This window comes from Gopherus flavomarginatus, chromosome 1, assembly GCF_025201925.1.
Source record: "Gopherus flavomarginatus isolate rGopFla2 chromosome 1, rGopFla2.mat.asm, whole genome shotgun sequence".
NCBI lineage: Eukaryota > Metazoa > Chordata > Testudines > Testudinidae > Gopherus > Gopherus flavomarginatus.
In genome coordinates, this window is record NC_066617.1 from 121,535,660 (window position 1) to 121,560,000 (window position 24,341).

At 42.9% G+C, this 24,341-nt stretch overlaps 1 protein-coding gene across 1 annotated transcript in view; it reads left to right on the top strand.

Moving 5' to 3' along the window:
- DERA (deoxyribose-phosphate aldolase) overlaps positions 1–24,341 on the top strand; it is a 91,502-nt gene that overhangs the window by 41,462 nt on the left and 25,699 nt on the right. Inside the window, exon 6 of the mRNA XM_050969374.1 lies at positions 5,594–5,722. Coding sequence (XP_050825331.1) covers positions 5,594–5,722 — 129 coding nt within the window. The remainder of the gene's footprint in view (positions 1–5,593; positions 5,723–24,341) is intronic.

Consider the following 24,341-nt stretch of genomic DNA (forward strand, 5'->3'; position numbering starts at 1 on the left):
GTTGTGATTTATTTCCACAAGGGGTCACTGAGTTTATCACTGATAGATTTCTGAGAGTTTATGTAGGAATGTACATCTGTGTGTATTGTAGCCTATCATATTTGTCATGAAAAGAGAACTATCCAAGGAACAAAATTTACTCACCCACCCTTACAACATTGAGGATGACGTTAACAGCGAGAATAAAAACCCTGATATTTAACTCGCCCATCAAGGAAAGCAACTTTAGTGCATGAGGGGAAATTTTGTTGCAAGGCTGATGTTCAGTATATAGGATTAACATTCTAGAGACATATATATGATTTATATTATAGCCCAAACTCTGGCTATATCTAATGTCTAGAAATGATAAATCTTTTTGCATTCTACAGTTTATTTGAGGAAGCCAGAGAAAGGGCTAAGGAAGTCTTTCCAGGCAGGACCCATGTGTTATATAAAATTGAAAAGTGGTGGCGAGGGCAGTAAATACATCTTTGTTCCAGTGACTTCATGAACCACAACTGCTTTGCTCATGTGCTTTATAATAATGACAGAACCTTTGCATATACTTGTAGCCCCAGTGTATTTTTATGGTTGTTTTCTCATGCTGTGATTCTTCAAAACTTCAGGTGTTCTTGACAAAAATATGTATGGTTTATATTAAGTTTTTTTTTTTTTGCAAACTAGATCTTTCTCTTTCTATGTATTTTTTCAGCTTTTTCCCCCCCTAGACTGTGGGATAATTAGAGTCACCTTGATAGATGAAAACTGCATTTTCTAATTTTTTTGTGACTTTGTTTAAAAAGTTCCTGGACAATGTTATATTAAGTATTTTAGTGAACATCCAATTATACTGAGAGTTACTTTAAAGCTATTCTTACATATTGTTGAATATATTTATTGTACTTGAAATATAATAGTCTAAATCTGCTTTTTAACAACTTCTTAACCTGCTTTCTAATGGTGCATGTTAAAAAAATTGTTAAAGAGCAGATTTTGTACAGTAGTACTTTTCAGAAAGTATTGTGTACTTAACTATCTGATTTTTCCAGTGGCATATCATGAATGAAAGGCAAATGACATTTTTGTTTGGGAGAGCAATAGGCTGCAGAAATGGAAATGGAACACTATACAACAGTATAGGCCATGTGTCAAAAAATAAGAGCTTGATTTATGGCCCATTGAAGTTAATGGGAATCTCTCTATTGACATCAATAGGTGTGTGGGATTGTGCACTATGGTCACAAAGCCTGCTGAGATGCCATGATCATGCTGCTCAATCTCCACCAATCCCTTCTAGGTAATTATGAGCCCACCATCAGCTGCTCTATTATAGTTGAAGCACCAATGTCTTTCTGAAGGCCGAATTCCATAGGGGAACTGCATACCAAATCCCTCCCCAGTGTTGGTTCCAGTAAGGCTTCCTTCTCAGATGCCACTAAGGAATTGAAGGATCTGTCACCTTTTCAATAGGCCACTTCAACATTTGTCTCCATCTCCATTGGCCCACTGGACTTTGGTAACAGGAAGCTGCATTGTTAACGGGGCTATTGACAGACCTGTATTTGGAGAGTGACATCCACAAAATCACTTCACTGCCTGCTCACCTTCCAAAACTTGACTGGTTTTGGTGGGGGACCTTGTTTCTGATTCTCATTGCAAGAAGATGGGTGAGGAATGGAAATGGAGGGGAGAGAACTATGAGAGGAGAAAGGAAAGGAAGATTAAAAAATCAACCAACCAACAAAAAAGCGAGTGAACGTCAAACTAGAAAAGGAGAAATTCCTTAAAACAGATTTGGGCAACTTTAAGATAATAGAGGGCTACAAATCCACTAAAATTCTTTGGCAGGCCATGGAGAATGTTAAGATTGAGCTGAGTCACTGAGGGGTCAGTCTTTTAACAAAGCTGCTGTTGCCTCATGCCACACTGCATCCCCATCAGTACAGACTGTACCTCAGTCAGCTCCTCAGCTGGTGTAAACTGACACAGTTCTGTTGATTCTGTTGACTTTAGTGGTACCAATTTACAACTGTCAATGGAGCTATGCTGATTTATACATCAGCTGAGGATCTTGCCCAAATCTAAAGGCTAAAAGACAGGACATGATTCTCTTTCTGCCCTTTAAGTCTTTGCTCAGTTGAAGTGACAACTTTTAATACAGATATTGCTCTCTGTATCAAGATGCTACTATTAACAGTTTTCCCTGGAGTGTTGACGGTTGATTGGCTGGGTTTTTTTTTTTACAACAGCCAGAAGTTGGCTCTCTCACAGCCTTTCCAATGATAGTGGAGTAGTGTAATGGTCTAAGTTTCACATCTGAAACAAGAAGGCTGTTTCTACACTAGTCATTTTTTTACATAAAAGAAGTTTTCCACCATTACTACTAACTGGTTCAGTGCCACCAGTTGTAGCAAAAGGAGCGCTAGTGTAGACAAGGCATGAGTCAGTCACTGGCATTTTAACCACTTTGTCACCTAGCCCTCTTCAGGAAATCTGAACAACATAGTGGTTAAAATATCAGGGGCTGCTGGCATCCTGTCTGCACTTTCCCAGTGATGGGACTGGTGCAGCTGAACAATAGACACACATTTTTGGCAGCAAACCCTACCACGTACAAAGCCCAGGCACCAGGAAATCATGAGTTCAGGTCTGGTATGATCTACTCAGTCTGGTTTCCTTGGGAAGCATGCAACTTGAGTATCATGAAGCTTGTGCAAATAATTTGGCTGCAACCCTAAAATGGCTTCCCGTCTGCTCTGTGTGAATACTGAAGCCTTTTTTTATAGGGTTAGGGGTTTGTCCCAACATCTGTGATCAAAACTTCCTTTCTCTTTACTATATTGCAATATGACTTGTGCCAGTAGCGTACCTTCCCCACAGATGCTGTAAAGCTGAAAAGTGTGTTGGGATATTTTAGGATCAAAGGCACCATATGAAAACAAGATATTATCTATAACAATTGTTCTCTGAATATATGGTAATTATTACAGACATGTTATTGTGTCCCCACTGCTAGAGTCAGGGGGAAAAAGTACATTTGCATTTTCACCATTACCTTGAAGAATGTGGCTGAAAAGATACTGATGGCTGAGGAGCCTCAGTTATTCCTCTTCATTGGGTGCCACACATGCCATTGTCTAGTGAGGCAGTTAACTCATTCCTGCACTAATTTCATATAGCAACAAAGATTCCTGTGGCACCTTATAGACTACATGCATCCGACGATGTGGGTATTCTCCCATGAAAGCTCATGCTCCAATATGTCTGTTAGTCTATAAGGTGTCACAGGACTCTTTGCCGCTTTTACAGATCCAGACTAACACGGCTACCCCTCTGATACTTAATTCCATATAGAAGCATATATCAACCGCAGGGAGGGGGAATAATACTATAACTACAGCACTACCTTCAGAGAACAAGATAATTTTCTTTCATGGCATCCAACCTAAATTTACATTCTATTAATTTATTTTGAAATTTTTGGCAGCATGTCTTAGAACTAGAGAAAACTTGTATCTTTTCTTATTGCTACTGAAACTAGTAGAACATGAAAGCTGCTTTCCTTGGTTTTCTAAAGGCTTCAGGAAATAGTCACTCCACAAAAAAAGACTGTATTATGATCTAACATGAGCATCAGCCAGTCATATTATCACTTATCAAATCCTCTACTCAAGCAAATAACACAAGTTCTTTGTGTTTCCTTTCTGAGTGTTGATTTGATCTAGGAGGCTTCTGGAGTATCAATAATACATGTTCGACTGTATGGTAGCACTGATTAATTCACGCTTTGGGTATATAGTGAGATGTGAGGTAAGTCAGGTGTCTATAAAGGGACTCACTAAGTGCATTAGCCAGTTGTCTGCTAATATGCATAGTATGTCGCAGCGGAACACTGCAGTGCTATCAAACACAGCAGCTACATCCTGACATCAATAGAATGCAGAAGCACAGCAGGTGGAGTGGAGGACCAGCAGTAAAGCAGTTTGATAAGTCCACTGAATGGTTTGAAGAGTCTCTTGGGGGTGGAGAGAGGATTGCTAGTTTATCACTAAACAGGCTTTTGCTCTGTAGTGTCCACAGTTATCATGGTCCATTGCACAGCAATGATGTATTTAAATATATTTTAACTTTATTTTATCATTATACCTCTATATAATGCTGTCCTCGGGAGCCAAAAAATCTTACTGCGTTATAGCTGAAATCGTGTTATATTGAACTTGCTGTGATCCACCAGAGTGCACAGCCTCACCTCCCCAGAGCACTGCTTTACCGTGTTATATCCAAATTCGTGTTATATCGGGTCGCGTTATATCAGGGTAGAGGTGTATTAATATACATTGATTTCCATTCATGTATTAACAAATCTTACTTGTAATCTGAATTAGTTACCCAGTTTGGTTGGTCATCCTTTTATCTGTATCTTTATTTTGTTAAAATTTCAAAAATGACAACACTATATTATAGAAACTACTTGATTCAGATATAAAGCTGTCTGTCATTGTTTCCACTGAAAGGGCTTCCCATACTTGATTTCCCCAGGTCGCTAATGTTGGGGTATCTGCCCTTTTTCAAAATGTCTGTAGTTATATTTTACTAGAAAAGCATGACTGTGTATTAATATTCATGTTTGGATTTATCTAGTGGCTATTTCCCATCCTTTGTTATTTTAGAATACTTCAGTCTCCACCAAAATATGGTGGATTTCCCAGTGTTTCCGCACTCACCCCTCATTATCTGATCAGGTCAAAGGGGTTTAATCATTTTTTAAAACAATGTCAATTAGAAGTCTCTTAATGTTTTCAAATTTATTCTAGTTCATACTGAAATAAGAGTCTGTCAAGTTGCAAGGGAAGGGCACTTGGGTGCGTGGCATTCCTGTGGCTGTGACAATTGTTTCAGATTCAAAAGCAGAGTTTTTTTGGTTTGTTTGTTTAATAGCTACAGGTTCACATAAGAGCTCCTTCCTGAATTCTAACCAGCTCATCTTATGAATTATGGATAAGGATAAGGGCCAAATTCTGCCCTTGGATGCGTGTATGCAACTCCACTGGGAACTGTGTATGTCATCTAAGGGCAGAATTAGAAGTGGTGGGGTAGAAGAGGAGTGGAAGACGAGACGGAGTGGGACAGGCTGCAAAACACATTCCAGAAAGTAGATGACATTCCAGAAAGTTGACGACAAGGCCGAGAGCATCAGAAGGTTGGAGTGAGAAAGAGAAAAATGACACAATGAATGTACAGGAAACCTATTAACAAGCAAACAGGAGAGACTTTAGAAGTATTGATAATGTTTTATTGGTATATTTAGGGCTAGCCAGCGAGATTTTTAAGTCTTTGTCCTGTTTATATTGCTAAGTTGTTCTCATATGCCAAACATATTTGAATATTTTCTTGGTTTTGGATGAAATGAAGTTAACAGCTATTAAAATGAATTTGAAACTGTGTAGCAGTGCTAACTACCTACACAGCAATGTGATTCACTGAATCTTTAACATTTTGCTTTATAACTAGTTCTTAGACCTGTTTGCATTCCCTCAGAAGTGGAAATAAACACCATACTTCAGAATGTTTCTTGACCAGCTTTTATAGTTCTAAAATGACTTTCCTGTAGGCCTCTATGAAGAGATCCGTCAGTTTCGTCAGGCCTGTGGAGATACTCACATGAAAACAATCTTGGCAACAGGAGAGCTGGGATCACTTACCAATGTCTACAAAGCCAGCATGGTAGCAATGATGGCAGGTAAAAATGTGCATTTTTAAACATTCTGTAGATAATGCAGTCACGAAAATCTTTAGTTTTAAATTAGGGGCTTGACAGTTGGATGTTAAATACTTAGAATAAACAAAACTGTGATCTAACACCCCAGTTAGTAACTATTAATATCACAGGTAGTAAGATATGTCACTTGTTTTGTATAAAACTATGATATTTACTGGAGCTGGTCATAAAATGGGAAGAATAATTTGCAAAAGTTTAGTAAAAATGTTTCCTATATTTTTATTTATTTGTCTTTATAGCAGCTTCTAAAGCTGGACCCCATTCTACTACTCACAGTACAAACTCATAGTAAGAGACACTTCTTCCTCTGAAGAACTTACAATAAAGTAGTAAGTTTCATCTAAATTCAGAATGTCAGCAAAGCTTTTCATCAAAATTTCAGAATTCAAAACATTTGGACCAGTTGTAATATGGACAAAAAAATCTGATTTGTAAACATTATTAATTTGCCAGATAGTACATATGGGAGAACTATTTCCATTAACTTGGGCTACATTGTGTAATCCTTACTCATACCAATGATCACTTACATGAGTAAGTCCCATATAATAATTCTACCACCTTATATGTTCTTAAATAGCACTTCTCATTAGATCTCTAAGTACTTTACAAAGGAGGTCCAGATTAGCATATCCAGTTTCCAGATGGGAAACTGAGGCAAAGAGAGGTAAAGTGACTTACATAAGGTTACCCAGTAGGTCAGTTGTAGAGATGGAACTAGAACCAGAGACTCTTAATCCCAGTCCTGTGTTCTATCCACTAGGCCATATTGCCTCAATATTGTTGGGCTGCTCCTGTAAGCTCATGTTGATGAGCCCTGTCCATCCCTATATAAGTGCAAATTTAGATCTGTGTGTTGAGGATGAAATTCACCTTTGAGACCTGAAGTCTGATGTTCTCAGGGTTTAATCTGTATGTATGCCTTGGGCTGGGCCTCTGCACAGGTATGAATATCACCCGATGTCAGGGCATATGTACTCAGGATGTTAGTGCGTGGCAAGCCATCGTGCGAATCTACAGTGCACTGACTTGCCATGCAGTAACGTCCTGTGTGGGCACTGCTACAGTAAACTAAAAGTTCCATAATGCACTCTGACAATGGAACTTTAGTGTACTGTAGCAGTGTGCATATGGGATGTTATTGTGTGGCAAGCTGGCATGCTATATATTCACACCTTGGCTTGTTGTGCATTAACATCCTGACTGGACAAGCCCTTGTAAGAATGTATAATAGAAATTTGCAGTGGAAAAGTACTGCTCAGCACTAGAATACAGTCAGATCAATGAAAACTGAAAACATATCCAGTAAGTGCTTAATGGATTTTGTTCATTTGATCATTCTTTTAGAGAATTCTTTTATACACTGATAGTAAAGCATTGCTTTGATTTATTTTATAAACAAGACTATTATACTGTGGCTCTTATAGGCATTACAGATAACATTCATTAGTATTTTGTGCAGATAGCTTCAAAATGTCAAGGCCCTCTGCATTTTCAGGGAGTAAATGGTGTCTGCTAAAGCATCCCATCCCCAGTGCATCTGAACAGGGATGCATACAATTTTGTGGGGAGGGAGGGTGGATCCTTGTCTAAGCCAGGGCCGGCCCACAACATTTTGGCACCTGAGGTGGGGAGCTCAAATGAGCCCCCTTGCTTGGGCCAAAACTTTCCAAAGTCTCAATTCTGCCTTCTTCCTGTTCTGCTCCTCTCATGGTCCTGCTCTGCTACCTACCCCAATAGAGGAGAACTAACAACTTAAAATGCCTTGTTCAAAAAATGTAAGTAACACTTAACTTTCAAACGCCTGAACAGCAAATGTAACTTTTCTTGTCTGCATAGTAAACACTGGCATTTTTATCTGTTTGAATAATCAAAGTGGTGCTTTCCGTGCCTTCTTGGTTGCAAAGATTTGAACTGCTTCCTGCTGAAGGTCCACAGTCTGGGCCAGCTCATGCTCTGTTGAAATGGTTGCAAGGCTGACCAGCCTCTCCTGTGTCATTGTGGAGCATAGATGTATTTTTATTAATTTCGGCTTGGAGAAGCTGTGTCCTCCACTGGCAACCATTACAGGAAGTGTTAGAAGTATGTGCAGAGCAACAAAAGCATTTGGAAAGAGGGTAAGTCATCTTACTTGTGCACATATATTCCAGAACAGCCTTTGGAGTTGATGCTGCTGAAATGTATCTTGAAAGGGCTTTCAGTTCATCACCTAAATCACTCACATCAATATCGCGCATGTCATCATGTGTCAACACTATCTCTAGTGCCCTACATTGTTGGTATAGGTCATCTTCAGGTATAGTGAGGAGTTTTGGAATATCATACAACATTCCAAATATACTGCTGTGTTCCTTGAGCTTCATGAAATGTTCTTCAACTAACTGTATTGCACAATATACCACCTGGTTAAAGAATTCAACTTTGAATTGTTGTTTGGGGTCTCTTATGGGATTATCCCATGCCTCATAATCAAAATGTCATCTTCGGTGACGCTTGTATTCTTGAATGGGTGGGAAAATAGCTTCAGTGTGAAGTTCCTCTGCTAACTTCTGAGCACTCTTCAGAACATTTTGAAATCCTTCATCTGAACGGTAAGACTATAGGTATGACTTTGCTTTGTCCAGTTGTTCCATTGCTCCAGATATATCAAGGTCAACACCTTGGAGTCTCTTGCTTACAACATTTATTTCAAACAGTATGTCATGCCACAACACTAAGCCACAGAGAAATTTGAAATTATATATGTTTCTGGTGATTCCATTTCCCTCTGCCACTGTTCTCCCACAAACAGTTCCTGTCATAGCATTATCTTCCATAATAGCAACTATGGCATCATCTATCTTCCCAATTTGGTGTTTGATAGGTTTTATCGCCTCCACTCGACTTTCCCATTGTGTGGCACTCAGTGGTTTCAGAGAGGATGTTCCCAGATGTTGCATCAAAATTTGCCATTGATGAGTTGATGCAGCGAAAAATACATAGATGCTTTGAATTACATTAAAAAATTCAGTAGCCTCACTAGAAACTGAGGCTGTATCACTGACCGCCAAGTTCAATGATTGAGAACTGCATGGGACAAAAAAAGCTCGAGGGTTTAACTCTCGGATCTATGTCTGCACTCCTGTTCTTTCCTCTGATGTTGGCACTGTTATTGTAGCCCTGACTTGCCATGTCAGCTATTGCAATTCCCATATCTTCCAGCTTTTTAAGAAGCACATTTGTCATACCAGCTCCTGTAGTATCATCAATGTCAATAAATTCTAGAAAATGCTCTCTTACAGTCAACCATTGCAGGGACATTTTCACTAGGTTCTGTTGTTGTTACAAAGTGCACCATTAAAGTCATTTGTTCCATATGGCTGATGTCAGATGTGCAGTCCAGAATAACATAGTAATATCTTGCTGACTTCAGATATGTCAAAATCTTCTGTTTGACTTTTGTTGCCAGTAACTGTATGATCTCATTTTGAATTGTTTTTCCAAGGTAGTGGTGTGTGTACATTTCTTGCGTGGTGACTCTTTTTAGATGCTCAGCCATCAGCTCCACAATTTTAAGGAAGTTTCCACTGTTTGGCACATACATCGGATCTGAAGTGCCACGCAGTGCTAGGTTTTGGGTAGCAAGCATTCTCACAATGGCAATGAGCCTTTTCAGAACATTTTGCCAGTAAAGAGACTCTGATGCAATCTTCTCTTGATGCTGATCATCTGTGGTTGCCTTTAACCGTAGTCTTATCTCAAGCTCTTTCCACCTATGGAATGCTCTCTGGTGATTGGCTGCCTTCTCATGGCATGCCAGATTTTTCCAGTCCTTTGTTCATGTAGAAGCCAGTGTGGCTGGAACATTAGACTGGAAGAATTTACAACAAAAACAGTATGCAGCATTCTGGGTTTTTGAGTACATAAGCCATGGCCTCTCCACTTTTCACCATTGAGGCTTTCACACCAGTAATATGTTGAATGGAAGCGTCTATTTTCATTGTCTTTGGGGAACATAAAGTTTTTCACTTGCTGTGGCCCATGCAGTAAAAGGAAGTCCCTCAGGCTACTGCTCAAGTGAGTCCACAGTCCTGGATCATTTAGACTCCAGGAACTAAACTCAGCAGCAACTGTTTCTTGTGCCTCCACCACACTCTTCTCTGATCTACACTTTTCTTCAGGAAGGTTCATGGTTACATCCATCTGAGATGGAGATATGGATGCTGCAGTAGCTGCCAGGTCACCTGCACTCTGACTCAGGCATCTCCTCACCATTCACATCCTCACTGGGGCCAGAAGGCTCACTGTGAACATTTGTGTCTGTGTAACTCAGGAGAGCTCCTTCCTGCTTAGCTAGAAAAGCTTCCTTTACTTGCTTTCTTTTTCTGAATGCTGCCCCAGAGGGGCGTTTTCTTCTTTCACTCATGTCTGCTGTTCTGTGCCAGCTATAGTGGCTCTCAACACTCAGTTGAAGGGGACAAATAAGCAGGCTAGTAGCAAGGCCTGAGGGAAGATATCAGCATCTTAAGGGACTAACTGGCTCCTACTTCAGTTGACTGCCTGTTCTCCTCAAGTGGATTCAGGGAAGCAGCAGGAAACAGGAAGCTTCCTGAGAAGCTGGTGTTAGACAGGTACATAAGAGGCTCCTCTCCCTCTCTCTCTCTCTGCAGCTCCTGCTGCTTTCTGTTATTCCCTCTCACCTTTTCTCCTGCCTGTGTGTTATGTCTCTTGTGCCTTCCTTCCTCCAGCACAGCACTCCACCATCTCTGTGCATCTAGAGCAGAGAGAATACATACGCACCAGCAGCAGACGCAATTTTCTACAGTCTGGGTCCTAGTGGCGCCCCCCCACAGTCTGGCACCTGAGACGGCCGCCTCAGTTCGCCTCATGGTAAGGCCAGCCCTGGTCCAAGCAATTCCAAAATGCCTACAGATAGATAACCAACTTGGATTCTGTCACTTTAATATTTTAAATACAGTGAAAATTACCTAGAAAAATTGAGTTGGAAAACCCCCATTTCCATCTTCACATCCATTATCGTGTAGAGAATAACAGCTCCATGAAACAGTTAGCTTCCCAAATTACATATGTTGATATTCTACATGCAAAATCTCCAACGTGTAATAACAGCACACATTAACTAGGCATTTTAGTGGTAAAATGGTTAGTCAGGTTATAATTGGGACACCGAGAAACAGCAGTGTTCTCTATCTGCAGCTAAGAGGCACTCCAAAATTGCAAAATATTTCCTCCTTGTTGAAAACATCAAAGAAAATTACTTTTAATCTGATCCTTAGGCCTCAGCTGAAAGCTGCAAAGTAAGTGGGAGACAAACACCTCAGCATAAACAGGAAGTGATTTTTTTTTTTGGAAGTGATTTAGGGCTTCCTCCTACTGTTTGTTTGTTTTGCACTGGTATAGCTTTGACAGTGCAACTCCCCCTCCAGAGTAGGTGCATGACAACAGTTCAAGCACTGTTTTGTACCAGTGCAATGTATGTATATTAGACTGGTGCAAATTCCTTTAGTCTACACAAGCTTTTAGTGCAGGGGTCGGCAACCTACGGCACGCTTGCCAAAGGTGGCATGCGAGCCAATTCTTGATGGCATGCAGCAGCAGGCCGAGCGGCTTGGCCCACCGCCATTCTGGGGTTCTGGCTGCTGCCCCATTGCCAGCTGAGGTCCCAGCCACTGGCCCCACTCAGCGCCCACAGCTGGCCTGCGGACCCCCAGGGAACCCCAGACTTGCAGCGGGCTGAGCAGGCCAGCGGCTGAGACCCCGGCTGGCAGGAGCCGGCGGCTGGAAGCTCAGAGTGGCAGCGGGCTGAGCTGCTCAGGCTGCTGCTGGCCTGGGGTTCCATTCACTCAGCTGGCAGTGGGCTGAGCGGGGCCGGCGGTGGGCTGAGTGGCTCAGTCTGCTGCCAGTCTGGGGTGCCGGCAGCACTCAGCCTGCTGCCGGTCTGGGGTTCCGGCTGCTGGCCCCGCTTAGCCTCCTGCCGGCCTGGGTGAGCAGAACCCCAGGATGATAGCAGGCTGAGGGAGGCTGGTGGCTGAGACCCTGGCTGGCAGCAGACTGAGCCGCTTAGCCTGCTGCCGGTCTGGGGTTCCGTCTGCCAGTTCCTGCCAGCTGGGATCCCAGCTTCCGGCCCCTGTCAGCCCACTACCAGCCTGGGGTTCTGCTCACCCAGGCCAGCAGGAGACTGAGCAGAGCTGGCAGCTGGAACCCCAACTGGCAAGGGGCCGGCAGCCAGAACCTCAGACCGGCAGGAGACTGAGTGCTGCCAGCACCCCAGACTTGCAGCGGACTGAGCCACTCAGCCCCACGCCGGCCTGGCTCAGCCCGACACCAGCCCGCTCAGCCTGCTGCCGACTGAGTGAATGGAACCCCAGACCGGCAGCGGGCTGAGCAGGGCTGGTGGCTGGACCCCAGACCGGCAGTGGGCTGAGCGGGGCTGGTGGCTGGAACCCCAGGCAAGGATCACACTAAATTGATAAGATCTGCATTTTAATTTTATTTTAAATGAAGCTTCTTAAATATTTTTAAAAACCTTATTTACTTTAAATACAACAATATTTTATATAATATAGACGTAGAGAGAGACCTACAAACGTTAAAATATATTACTGGCACGCAGAACCTTAAATTACAGTGAACTTGGCATGCCACTTCTGAAAGGTTGCTGACCCCTGTTTTAGGGACATAAGGTGGTTTCATAATTAAGACTCAGAACTAGGAGTTAGCGGACAAGGGTTCTATTCTCAAAACCCCTTCTAGAAACCCACTTATTTCACAGTGTTCGTTAAGAAGAGACTTCAATAATTGAATTAGATGGAGGGAAGTTTAAATAAGAATCACCTAAGTTATCCCCATCTCTGGAGTATCCTGTCTTGCTTGTGCCCATCTTTATTACCGTTAGCTCTCAGAGACAGAGAATATCTCTATTTTTATGTAGGATAAATTGCCAAGCACATGATCGACATTGAACAAATACTACTCTAATAAAAATTTTCGGCTCTGCCACAGCTTTCTTCTGTGACCCTGTACAAGTTAACCTCTCTCTGTGCCTCAGTTTCTCTCTATGTAATATAGAGATGATACTTTTCTACCTAAAGGGTGTTGAGAGGCTCAATTCCTTAGTGTTATGAGATATTCACATAGTACAGCGATGAGAACTATGCTTGTAAATATGGTTTTTATCCATACATCAAAATCATTGTGACAAGTGGTGAGTCATATAACAATTACACTGTAGTTTAATTTGATCTGCTGATCATTTTCACCTCTTTTGTAATACATAATAGTTGAAAACTGCAAATTATTTTGGTTTATTCTATACATTATCTCCTGCCTCCCCCTTTTTTTTTTACTGTGTAGTTTTTTTGCAGTACAGCAGATGGCTCTATTGTTAATGATTTTCCTTCCATCATGATTCATTTTGTAAGTACTTATCCTTGTGAATATGTATAGTAGCTTCTTTATTTTGATCTCTTGCTTTCTGTTTGAGAGTGGGTGTGGGAATCTGAACTGATTGGAGAGCTGTATCCAAGGGATCTGGGTCAAATTTGGAAACATGGGGGCTTGACTTTCACATAGACAGAGAACCCAAAACTCCGGTTGAAGTCTGTGTGAGCTGCAGGTGCTTAGCACCTCTGAAAAATAAGGTGCTGTTGCCTAGATCTTCACAGGTGTTTAGATGCCTATCTCCCATTGAAATCAATAGGAGTTAGGCATCTAAATACCTTGGAGAATCTGAGCCTGTGCACCTAAAGTTAGGTTCCTAATCTCTATTTTCAGGCACCTAACTTCTTTGCAACCAATACTATGATTTGTTTTGTAAAAGCTGGGCCTAATTTTCAGCTCCTAAATCTTTATTTCAGATCCTGAATACATGATCTGATTTTCATATGTGCTGATCATAAAGCAGACCCATTGAACTAGGTAATTGCCTGAAGGATAAATTTGACACTGTCTTGCTTGGACCATGCTAGAAACTATCATTTTGCATGTATGGATGCAAAAAAAAGAAAAAAAGAAAAAAGAAAGAAAAGTTGTCATTGCATGATCCTGAGAAAAGTAGGCTTGACAGCATACTTTTTGCTATCATGCCTAACAAAGATGAGGATTATTTTTTAAAAAGTGAACATTTGTACTGTTGTTGTGATCTGATTATTTTGCTGTTAAATATCTGTTACTGCCTGAAGCTGATAGTATTACACCAAGCCAAAATTGTGAACTTTAGGCTCAGGTTTTCAAAATTGAGTGCCTCGTTAGGCTCAAATCCATATTTAGGCATGCTAAGAAGTCACCTTCTGTGACTTGCAAAACAGCTGCAGATCCAGCCACTCCCATTGATTTCAATGTGCTTAATTCTTGCGACCATAATATGGTTTTCACCACAGAAGAATCAGATAATTTAAAAAGCATTACAGCTGTGGGCTTTGATTTTTGTTTATTTTTGAAATCCTCACTCTCATTAGATGACTCATGGAAACAGCTACAATTATACTAGCAAGAAGCATGCTGTCAATCCTGTTAACTTTAAAAAAAGTTACAGTGATGCTGAATCTGGTTCCTAGATTGGGACGGGCCCCAAGAGTGTAAAGAGTAAGGACACCAGAAATTCAAATGGACAGATATGCCTTTCTGTGGTTTAACTATTACTATTAGTAGTAGTATTTGAATAGTGCCTTCCAGCCCCAGTCATGGACCAGAACTGCATTGTGCTAGGTACTTTACAAACACAGAACAAAAAGATCATCCCTCCCCAAAGTGGCTACAATCTAAGTAATCCAGTTGCCAAGGCACATAGGGAGTTTCCTGGGACAAGTTGGTGGGATCTTAGCCAGAAGTTTCTGTAGAATAAACTTTAATCTAAAATAAATTACTCACCCTTGTCTGGTGAAGGAACCCTTCTGAACATAGGCCGATGCAGTGCTGCCATCTTGAATTTACCGACAGCTAATCTGAAACAGACAGGCCCTCGAGATCTAAATCTGGGACTAGCAAACAGTCTGAGCAGTCAGGTTGTACACTACCAACTTCCTCCAGGGCCGGAGCGGGAGGAATCCTTCTGCCCTTGAACAATCACTGGCAGCAGAGAAGTTCTGTTGCCCTTACAGCCTCATGGCTGGAGAAGCCTCTGTACCACTTGCTCTGCATAGCCACTCCAAGTGCTGCTACATGCCATTTGCATACTAGAACTGGTTCCGCTACAGGAGGGCCATCCGTAGCCATTGGGGAGTGCGTGGGATTTGCCCCTAAAAGAGATGAAATTTCCTCCATTCAGCTCAATGCTAACTGCAACTCCTCTCTGTGTCTTAATTTCACTCCTGAAAAATGCTATGTCTAACGTCTAGGATCTTTGATCTTCTCTCATCTGTCGCTCCAAACCTTGTGTGCACCTTGAACACTGGTGGCAAGTAAGAGAAGTCTTCTGGCTGACTCCCGGGATAATTTGTCAAGGGTTTATTTTGTCTAAGCATTTCTGTATGAATACTATCAGATTTTCAGAGGTATTGTACAATCATGGCAGTTTGACTTTAGTAGGAACTATGGGTGCCCAGCACCTTCGAAAATCAGGAAATAATGTTAGATTTTATGTTGCCAGTGATATCTAAACATAACTGGAGAAACAACTGGCTGCTGCAGTGCTAATATTAATTCCTTAAGTCTTGCAAATTTCAAAAGGCCTGTAGGCACTACAGCAATCCCAAATTAATCCCAGAATTACATCAAAAGAACTTTTTCTGTGTCATTATTTTAAATCCAGGTCAGCAAACTAACCCTCCTCCCAATGGTAACAAACTCTTTGTCCCTTAAACAACAGGAATTTGTGCAGCAGGCCAGGGATGCACTTCAGTAAATATTCAGAGGGTGAGAGTTCCTGGAACCGAGAAGGCCCTATCACCTTTCTGTCCTCTCAAGATTATAATGAAGTATGGTCTTAATTGCAGTGGTGAGGTATCCTTATGTCCCCAGGTAGACAGGTCCTATGTCATTTCACATCTCAATTCTGTTTCCTTATGGCAGAGGACAAAAGTCCATCTTCAGCCTAGGATTCCTACCTGTTCTTTAGACTTTACTAGGCAACATATTTAGCAAGCGCTCTTCACCTGATCCAATACCCATTGAAATGAATGAAAGACTCCCATTGGCCTAACGGTTTTAGGATTAGGCCTAGAGAAGGTTGGGGAGCGAGTGCTTGGAGCTCAGCTGTTCAACAAACCCAAAAAAGAAGTTAGTGGATCAGCCCATATGACTTTATTGCATGCAGTCATATTGTTGGATTACATTACTATTTAGAGAACATGAGGCATATGTCAACACTAGTCACAGATTTTTTTTTAAAGGAGGTGCTCCTTCATATTCAATTTCTAACATCCCCATTACGTTATCCCCAGCCCACTCACATTCTGAATGTTCAGCATTGCACAGTGCATTGTAGCCACATTATTTAAGCATTTCATTGTCCTCTGAAAATAAGATGTTGACAGCAGCCAGAAGCAGGATACTAGACTACATGTACCATTCATCTGAGCCGGCAAAACGTGTGCCTAGCTGAAGGCTGTGATTTTCAAAGAAGTGGAAAATATGTGCATAAATTCCACTGAAATTCAGTGGGAGTTGGACACCTGCCTCCTTTAAGCTCTTTTGGAAAGCCCAGGTGAAGTCTTTGAGATTTGATTGACTGTATTAATTCTTCTGGAATATTTAATATTATACACCTTTCTTTATTTAATCCTGTGCTAAACAGCTACAAAGATCTTGACATCCCTCTAAGGATAATTAGTTAGCTGAAACGTGCAATTCTTGCAGTGTTAGGGGGAAAAATAGTGGCACCTCGGAGTGAGTGCACATAGGTGGCTGAGGAAGTACATTATTTTCAAGGAAGCAGACTGCAATTCAATATGAATCATGACTCTTACATCACTGGCTGTTTATCTGCCATGCTGTCGGTTCTTGAGGTCTTTGAAGTCTTAGGTTATGTCTATGGTGCTATTAGACACTCATGCCTGGCCCATGCCAGCTGACTTAGGCTCATGCTGGGGGGCTGTTTAATTGTACTGTAGCTTTTCAGGCTTGTAGCTGTTTAGCCTGAGCTCTGGGACCTACCCACCTTACAGGATCCTAATGCCTGGGCTCCAGTCTGAGCCCAAACTTCTACACTATAATTAAACAGTCCCTAAGTTCGAGCCCAAGTCAGCTGACACAGGCCAGTCACAGGTTTTTAATTGCAGTGTAGACATACACTTAGACCTTGTCTACACTGGCACTTTATAGCACTATAACTGTCTCACTCAGGGATGTGAAAGAACACCTCCCTGAGCACTGCAAGTTTCAGCATTGTAAAGTGGCAGTGTAGACAATGCAGCAGCGCTGGGAGCTACTCCCCTCATGGGGGTGGTATTTTTACAGCGCTAGGAGAGCTGGTGCCATGACTACACAGCCACGTTAAAGCTTTAATGTTGCTAGTGAAAACATGCCTTTAGAGGTGGGCTAAGGAAGATCAGCTTCTTAAGGGACACTGATTACACCTGGTTGCCATACACTGAAGAGATTGAACCAATCAGTGGCATTCCTGTGCTGGTGGCCACACTCACTATGCAAGTCGTGCCCAGTCCTACAGCAGATATTCATTCCTTTTAACCTATTGGCAGTACCAAGACTAAAGGGGCCAAGTAAGAGCACATTTTCTCCAAGTCAGTAGGCGCTATGCCAAGTTTTTCTCTGCTTGAAATTTGTTTTTATATGTATCGTTGCTTCTCTCTTAGCCTGTGTACACAGCTTTGCTTATGACAAGAAGGCCTGTGTGTTTTTGACAAAGACACCAAAAAATTGGCAAGTCAGTTGTACAAGAATGGGGAAGGCAGCTGTAGCTTCAGAAGACATGTGGAAAACCTTTTCTGTATGAATTAAGTAAGGGCACATTTCATGCAGAAAGTTTGTTTGGTTTTGGAAAATGGGTTTTAGCCATATTGTCCAATTTTCAAAAATATCCCATTAGCACCTGAAGACTTGTATGGAGCAAGAAAGGGATGCTGGTGGAGGATTGAGATAGGGGAACTGATACATAAATGTACCCATTTTAGGAGCTAGTTTTCTATGTGTGTCATTTTTTTGCCCACAGGAAAGCTGGTCTGATATCACTCAGACCCTCCTCTGTCTCACCCCTGGGAAGTGTGGGGGAAGAGATTATGAGGCTGTTATAGGATGTTTGGGTTTATTAGAATATTAGAGGTGTTCACACAAGTATGCAGCTACCCCCAGAAAGGTCATGAAGGTGTAAACCATACTCCTTAACAAATGTGCTCTTTGAAATGACTAAATATGCATAAGGAAATTAAATGATTGCATATCAAAGCATAATGGATTTAGTCAAATACATTTGGAAATACAATCCTAGAATAATTGAGTTTAGAAAGAGGATGAGGCAAATGTCTGAACAAGCTAACACCTGTGATCTCTATGTATTGTAACAACTGCAAAAAATATAAAAGAGTAAGGAAAACTGCTGTGTGAAGGGACTACACTGGCAGGCCAGACAAAAGAAAAAAAGCAGATGGAATTTGTAAACAGAAAACATTTCCTTGATCGAGACTTTATTTCAGTCTGCTCAAACAGGAAAAGAAAAAAATTCCCAGTTTCCTAGTCACCCTTCAGAAGTATCTGCCACAGCTCATTACAAAAAACAATTAAACTTTTACAACCAAACCAAAATTGAAGCAAATGGTCTCTTTTACCCACTGCTTTGAGGAAAGCCCACTAGCACAGTCTGGCTCTTTGGCCAGAATGGTGCTGTTTATATACTCCTCCAAATTTCCCAGCAGGCCTTGCCAGAAACTAGGACTGTTAGGAAAGACATTTCCCAGCAAAGTTGCTGTTCTGGATCTCAGAAAGCGATTGGCTTTCTTACAATAAGCCAGACTTGTCCCTGACTAGTGAGGGAAGGGGAGAGTTCTAGCCTGCCCTGTTCATGGAACTCCCAGCCTAGGGCCCTGAAGCCGCAGGCAATAGGTTGGGCTTCTTCACAAACCCTAGACAAGTTCCTCTCCCTCAATGATACTGTTTCCTGTGCTAGGACATGACAGTACTGGCCCGATTCTTAAAGGGCCAGTACACCACCTTGCGCAGGCACCCACTGTTGGATGAAGAGGGGATAAGACAGGCCAATAGCTTAAAAGAAGAGAAAGGACAATCCAAGGTGTTTAGAGGATGGGCACTAGAAAATAGGCTTGTCTCACTTCCTTCCCCACAAAATTTCTTCTGTTCCTAATGCTGGTGCAGCTCCATTTATGCTGTGAATACTGGGAGCATGGACAGAAAGGAGCTGGCAATTATTGGCATTTTAAGCACCATGTCCCATTCTATGAAGGGCAGTAAACATACTGGTAGATGCAGGGGCGGCTCTAGGCATTTTGCCGCCCCAAGCATGGCAGGCAGGCTGCCTTCGGCGGTGTGCCAGCGGAGGGTCCGCTGGTCCTGTGGCTTCGGCGGACCTCCCGCAGGCGTACCTGCAGGAGGTCCTCCGAAGCTGCAGGACCAGCGGACCCTCTGCAGGCACGCACCTGCGGGAGGTCTGCTGAAGCCGCGGGACCAGCTGGCCCTCCGCAGGCACGCCACTGAAGGCAGCCTGCTTGCCACCCTCATGACACCAGCAGAGTGCCGCCTGCAGCTTCCCGCCCCAAGCATGTGCTTGGCGTGCTGGGGCCTGGAGCCTCCCCTGGGTAGATGTCTGGGTGCTGGGAATATATTCCTGTTGTGACATGTGGACTATCCTGCTCCAAAGGAGAAAAATTCTTCCAAGCAAATGTTTTATGAGAAATGAACAAGGGAGGCGAGCCAGCTAGCAAAATCTGAGTAAAAAACTAGGCATACTGTCTGCAGTGTAAGAAAGTGTAGGAAACAAGACTTCTGAATAAATAATAATACGTAGCACTTAGGATAACTATGTACATCTTCAAAGCACTCTACACACATTGGCAGAGTAACCTTAACCACTCCCCACTGAAGTGTAAAAGGAGTCTCTTTTTTATTTTTTTACATAAAGAGAACTCAACTGGAAGAGCAAATCAGGAGCTTGGATTAGAACTCAGGAGTTCCTGACTTTAAATTCTGTGCTCTGTGCAGAGGTTGAGATGTCACTGAGAGTTCAAAGCATATTGTGTTTAAGGAATATTGTGATTTGTAACTAAAACTGCAGAGATCTAGTTAATTATGAAACTGAAAGCAAGAAGCAAACCAAACCAGGAGGTGTGGCAAGAGATGTAACAATGTTGAGCCCTATTCTTCACTTTTTATTACAGAGTTGCAATATCACTGAGTTCACTAATTTACTTCTGTTTTACACAGTGGTAAAGGGTAGCTTGTGTTTTTACCAGGAGTCCTGAGTAAGGGGCAGTGCATAATTGCTTCAAGAGCACACAGGTCCAGACTGTTAGCCTGAGGCACGATCTGGTGCCTAATTCCTTTCATCCTTCCAGAGGGAAGTAATCTGTGTGAGTGTCCTATAGCAGGTATGAATTGCTTCCCCTCCACAGCAGTTCCACTGCACTTGCTGGCGTGTTGGGACAAGGGAGGAATGGAGTTAATGTTTGACTCAATCCCTGCTTCTTCCAACTCGTTGTTGAAGAGGATGTAGCAGCCTCTCAGACTGCTCCGTCACTCGTGTGATGACACATGATACATTGATAGAGCAAGGGAGCAAGGAGACACTTTACACCTCCTTCCTTCCCTGCATGGGTGTGTACAGTAGGTCACAATCTGGTCCTTCATGAGAGGAGAATCAGGCCCATAATCAACAGAAAGAAACCACATTATCGTTGTATAACTCTCTCCATTCTGCAGCGCAGATGTCTTGCATCCTGCATAGTCTGCATTTGTTCTGCACATTCAGAACTTCAGCTAACATCACCAGAAGTTCAGTGTAAAGAATGAGTACAGATTCTGTGCACTGGAGATCTGCTGTATGGAAGAGTGTATCACAGTGCAGGACAGAGAGGAGGGTTTTGAATAAACATTTAAATTAGATTATAGAATAAAAATGTTTTTGGATGATAAGGTAGAGCAGGAAATGTTCGTGCAGAAATAGGACACTCTCTCTCTCTGAAAAGGGCTGGTATAGCAATAAAAGGGACTTCAATTATTCTGATTCTGAGTGAAAAAGCAGTAATAGAAAAATGAAGGACGATGCAGGTTCAATAAGGCAGTACAGGACTGCTCCCTGAAATGGTGTAATTGCCAACAAGCTTAGAGTTATTCTACAACTAATCTTTGGAAATAATGTAGGCATGAGAGGTAAGTTTGAAGTTGAAAAGCTCTAAAGATCCAATCACATCATCCTCAGATTTGAATTGCTGATGACAGTCCGTAAAAAGGATGGTGACACAAAAAAATATTGGATGTGGATAAAGCAGACCTTGAAGGAATGCAAAATGAGATTTTAAAAATCTAGCTGGAATTCAATTATTTATGTATGGGGAATCAGAAGTGAAGGAGTGGAAAGTAGTTAAGAAACAGTAGGGGATCTTATAAAAATTCTTCCAGTAAAATCAAAAGAGGAACAGAAGAGAGTGTGGTTAAGTAGAGAGCTGAAGTACTACCAGAAACAAACAGAGGCACTGAAAAAAATAGAAAGCCCTTGCAAGGGAGAGTCTGAGCACTATAGAAATAAAGTGAGAATACTAGAATTTCATTAGTTTACACTTCAAACACTTTGCAAACCCAAATATTTATACAGCACCACACTTTTATTGCCTATTTTTAGGTCTTCTGCTTACCAAAAAGTGTACTAGCTGGCTTCTATAGCAGTATTGGAGGGGAGATCAGGGTGTGTGCTGGGGCACTCCCTACTTCTCAAATGATGACACTTGCTGATTCTTAGTGTTTGCTTCTGTAGAAAGTGGTAATTAGAAAACAAAATTGACAAGAAATTGCAAATGATCATAATTAGCAGTGAGGCTTATTTGCACATCTACAAACACACTGGGGCAAATTCTTAGCTCCCCTAAATCAAAGCAGCCATGCCAGTTTAAACCAGATAATCTGGCCTACTATTTATGAATTATTACAGTTTCATTTGGTAGCGGCCATGATATGCAAGGTGATTTCCAGCCCTACAAGCAGGACTGTGCTTTCCCCAAAGAGCTCTGAGGGGACAGATGGACAGACAGACAAACGAGTCAGGGAGGGAGAACAACTAAAGGAGGTAGTATACTCAGAGACAGAACAGAAGACCGAGGATTTGGACTCCTGACTGCCAGCCTGCTATTGACATTAGACAAGTCACTCTACCTCCTTGGGCTATTGCTTAGCCATCTGTAATATGGATGTAATACCTTTCACCAGACCTTTTGTCAGATTAATTAATGAATGTTTGTAAAGTTTGTAGACCATTTTGAATGAAAGGTACCAAATAAATGGGGAGGGAGAGAGAATTTTCTTGATGACAAAATATTACTCCACTTAAAGGAACATGATGAACTGGGCATTTTGCCTGAGTAAGGAATGAAGGCCAAATGCTCCTCAGAGAAGATCTGTTTAAGGAGTGGAGATGCATTTCTCTCCACACATTCTTCTGTTGTAAAACATAGTTCTTCAAGTGCTTGCTCATGTCCATTTCATATTAGGTGTGTGTGCTCACCACATGTACCCGTGCCAGAAGTTTTTCCCTTAGCAGTATCTGCAGGGTACCGGCTCTGGCACTCTCTAGAGTGGTGCCCTCATGGCGTGGTATAAGGAGCACCACCAGCTCCACACACCCTCAGTTCCTTCTTGCCGCCAGTGACGGTTCTGGAACTTCTGCTGCTTCAACTAGCTTTCGCTTAGTTCAATGTGCGTCACAAATGTTTCTTTGTAAAATAGTTGTATATAGTTTCGTAATTATCCTTAGTATTAGTTCTACTTAGTTGGTCCCAGACAGGACTCAGCGTGGGGATGTGGCATGCCCCAATCCCCAGGCTTTAAACCATGCGATTGTTGTAAGCGGCCCATGCCCATCAGTGACCCACACGTTAGCTGTTTAAGGTGTCACATCTATAAGTCGTTCAAACCCAGAACAAAAAAGCAGAGAGACATCTGTTTCAGGGCACTCCTGATGGAGTCAGCGCTGACCCCAGCACCGGAGCAGGTCTGACTCAGCCCTGAGCACCGCAGTGTTGGTACGGAGCGCCCCGCCGCCGCTGTCTTCAAGCCAGCCTGCCTCGGCCAGGAAACCCAAGGGGTCTGCGAAGAGAAGATCTCCCACTTCCCATAAGGAAAAGGAAAGGGCTGGAGGAGAGCCAAGACCTGTTCTGGGAGGCTTGACATCTCCATCTGGGAGTTGGGCCCCAGATCATGTCAAGCGGTCAAGCCCCTCCTGTACTATGCCTGCCAGCCCGGACAGTGACGAGGGCCTCCATCAACTTGAAGTCCCATTGATGCCTGAGGCCCTGCAGGGAGATTCTATTGACGCCTGGCCCGCTTCGACTCCCAGTTCCACTCTAGATCCCGGTACAGGTCAAGCAGCATGAGGCGTAGATTGCTGGTCTACCGATGCAGATCCATCAAAGATCCCTGGGGTCCCACAGGAGGGGCTAGTCCTGATTGGACAGGTCAGTGTTGAGGAACAGTGGCTGGCACTACGGTGAGGTCACTCCGCAACGTCTGTTCCGCTTACGACTCCGGTGCTGATCAGGAGTCCCTGGTAGCAGGACAGGCCCCAGCACCAGAGGTACCGTTGACTTCTTCGATACTGCAGCTGACCCCAGGCCTCTGAGCCAATAGCCAGCAGCGTGGTACCCCTAGAATCCATGGAGCTTCACCCAGCCTTCCCAGGCTGCCTGATTAGTGGTGGGAGCGTCAGGAAGGCCCTCCTCCAGAAGTGGAGGCCCCACAGGGAAAGACCCCCCAGGCTCATGAGGACCTAGGGAAGCAGCCAGATGGACTGTCAGGGGATGTGATGGATCCCTCGGTGCTGGATTCATCCTCATAATCGCCAGATGAAGCAATTATAGGTCCCCCACAGCCAGTTCCACAAGATGATGCCAAGCCTCACCAGGAGCTTTTGAAGAGGGTCGCCTCCAACCTGGTGCTTTAGGCAGAGGAGCCATCTGACTCCCTGTTCAACCTCCTTTGGTCCACAGCACCCATTAGAGTGGCTTTACCCCTACATGAGGGGGTACTGACAATAATTAATGCCCTATGGCAAACCCCTTCCTCCCTGCCACCCATCTCAAAAAGAACTGAGTGCAAATATTTTGTGCCAGCTAAAGGCCATGAGTATCTCTATAGTCACCCAGCCCCAAACTCCCTCATAGTTCAGGCCGTTAACCAGAGGGAGAGGGAGGGTCAACCTGAGGCTATACCTAAGAATAAAGACTTGAAGAGACTCGATCTGTTTGGGCAAAAAATTTATTAGTCTTCCAGCCTTCAGTTGAGAGTGGCCAACCATCAAGCCCTCCTTGGCTGCTATAACTACAATATGTGGTAAGCCATGGCCAAGTTCGAGGTCTCGCTGTCCAAAAAGGAATTCCCAGGTGATCCTCGACGAGGCCACTGCTGCAGCAAGAGTGGCCTCCAAGAAGCCTTAGAGACAGCAGACTCTGCAGCTCGCACCATGGCCTCG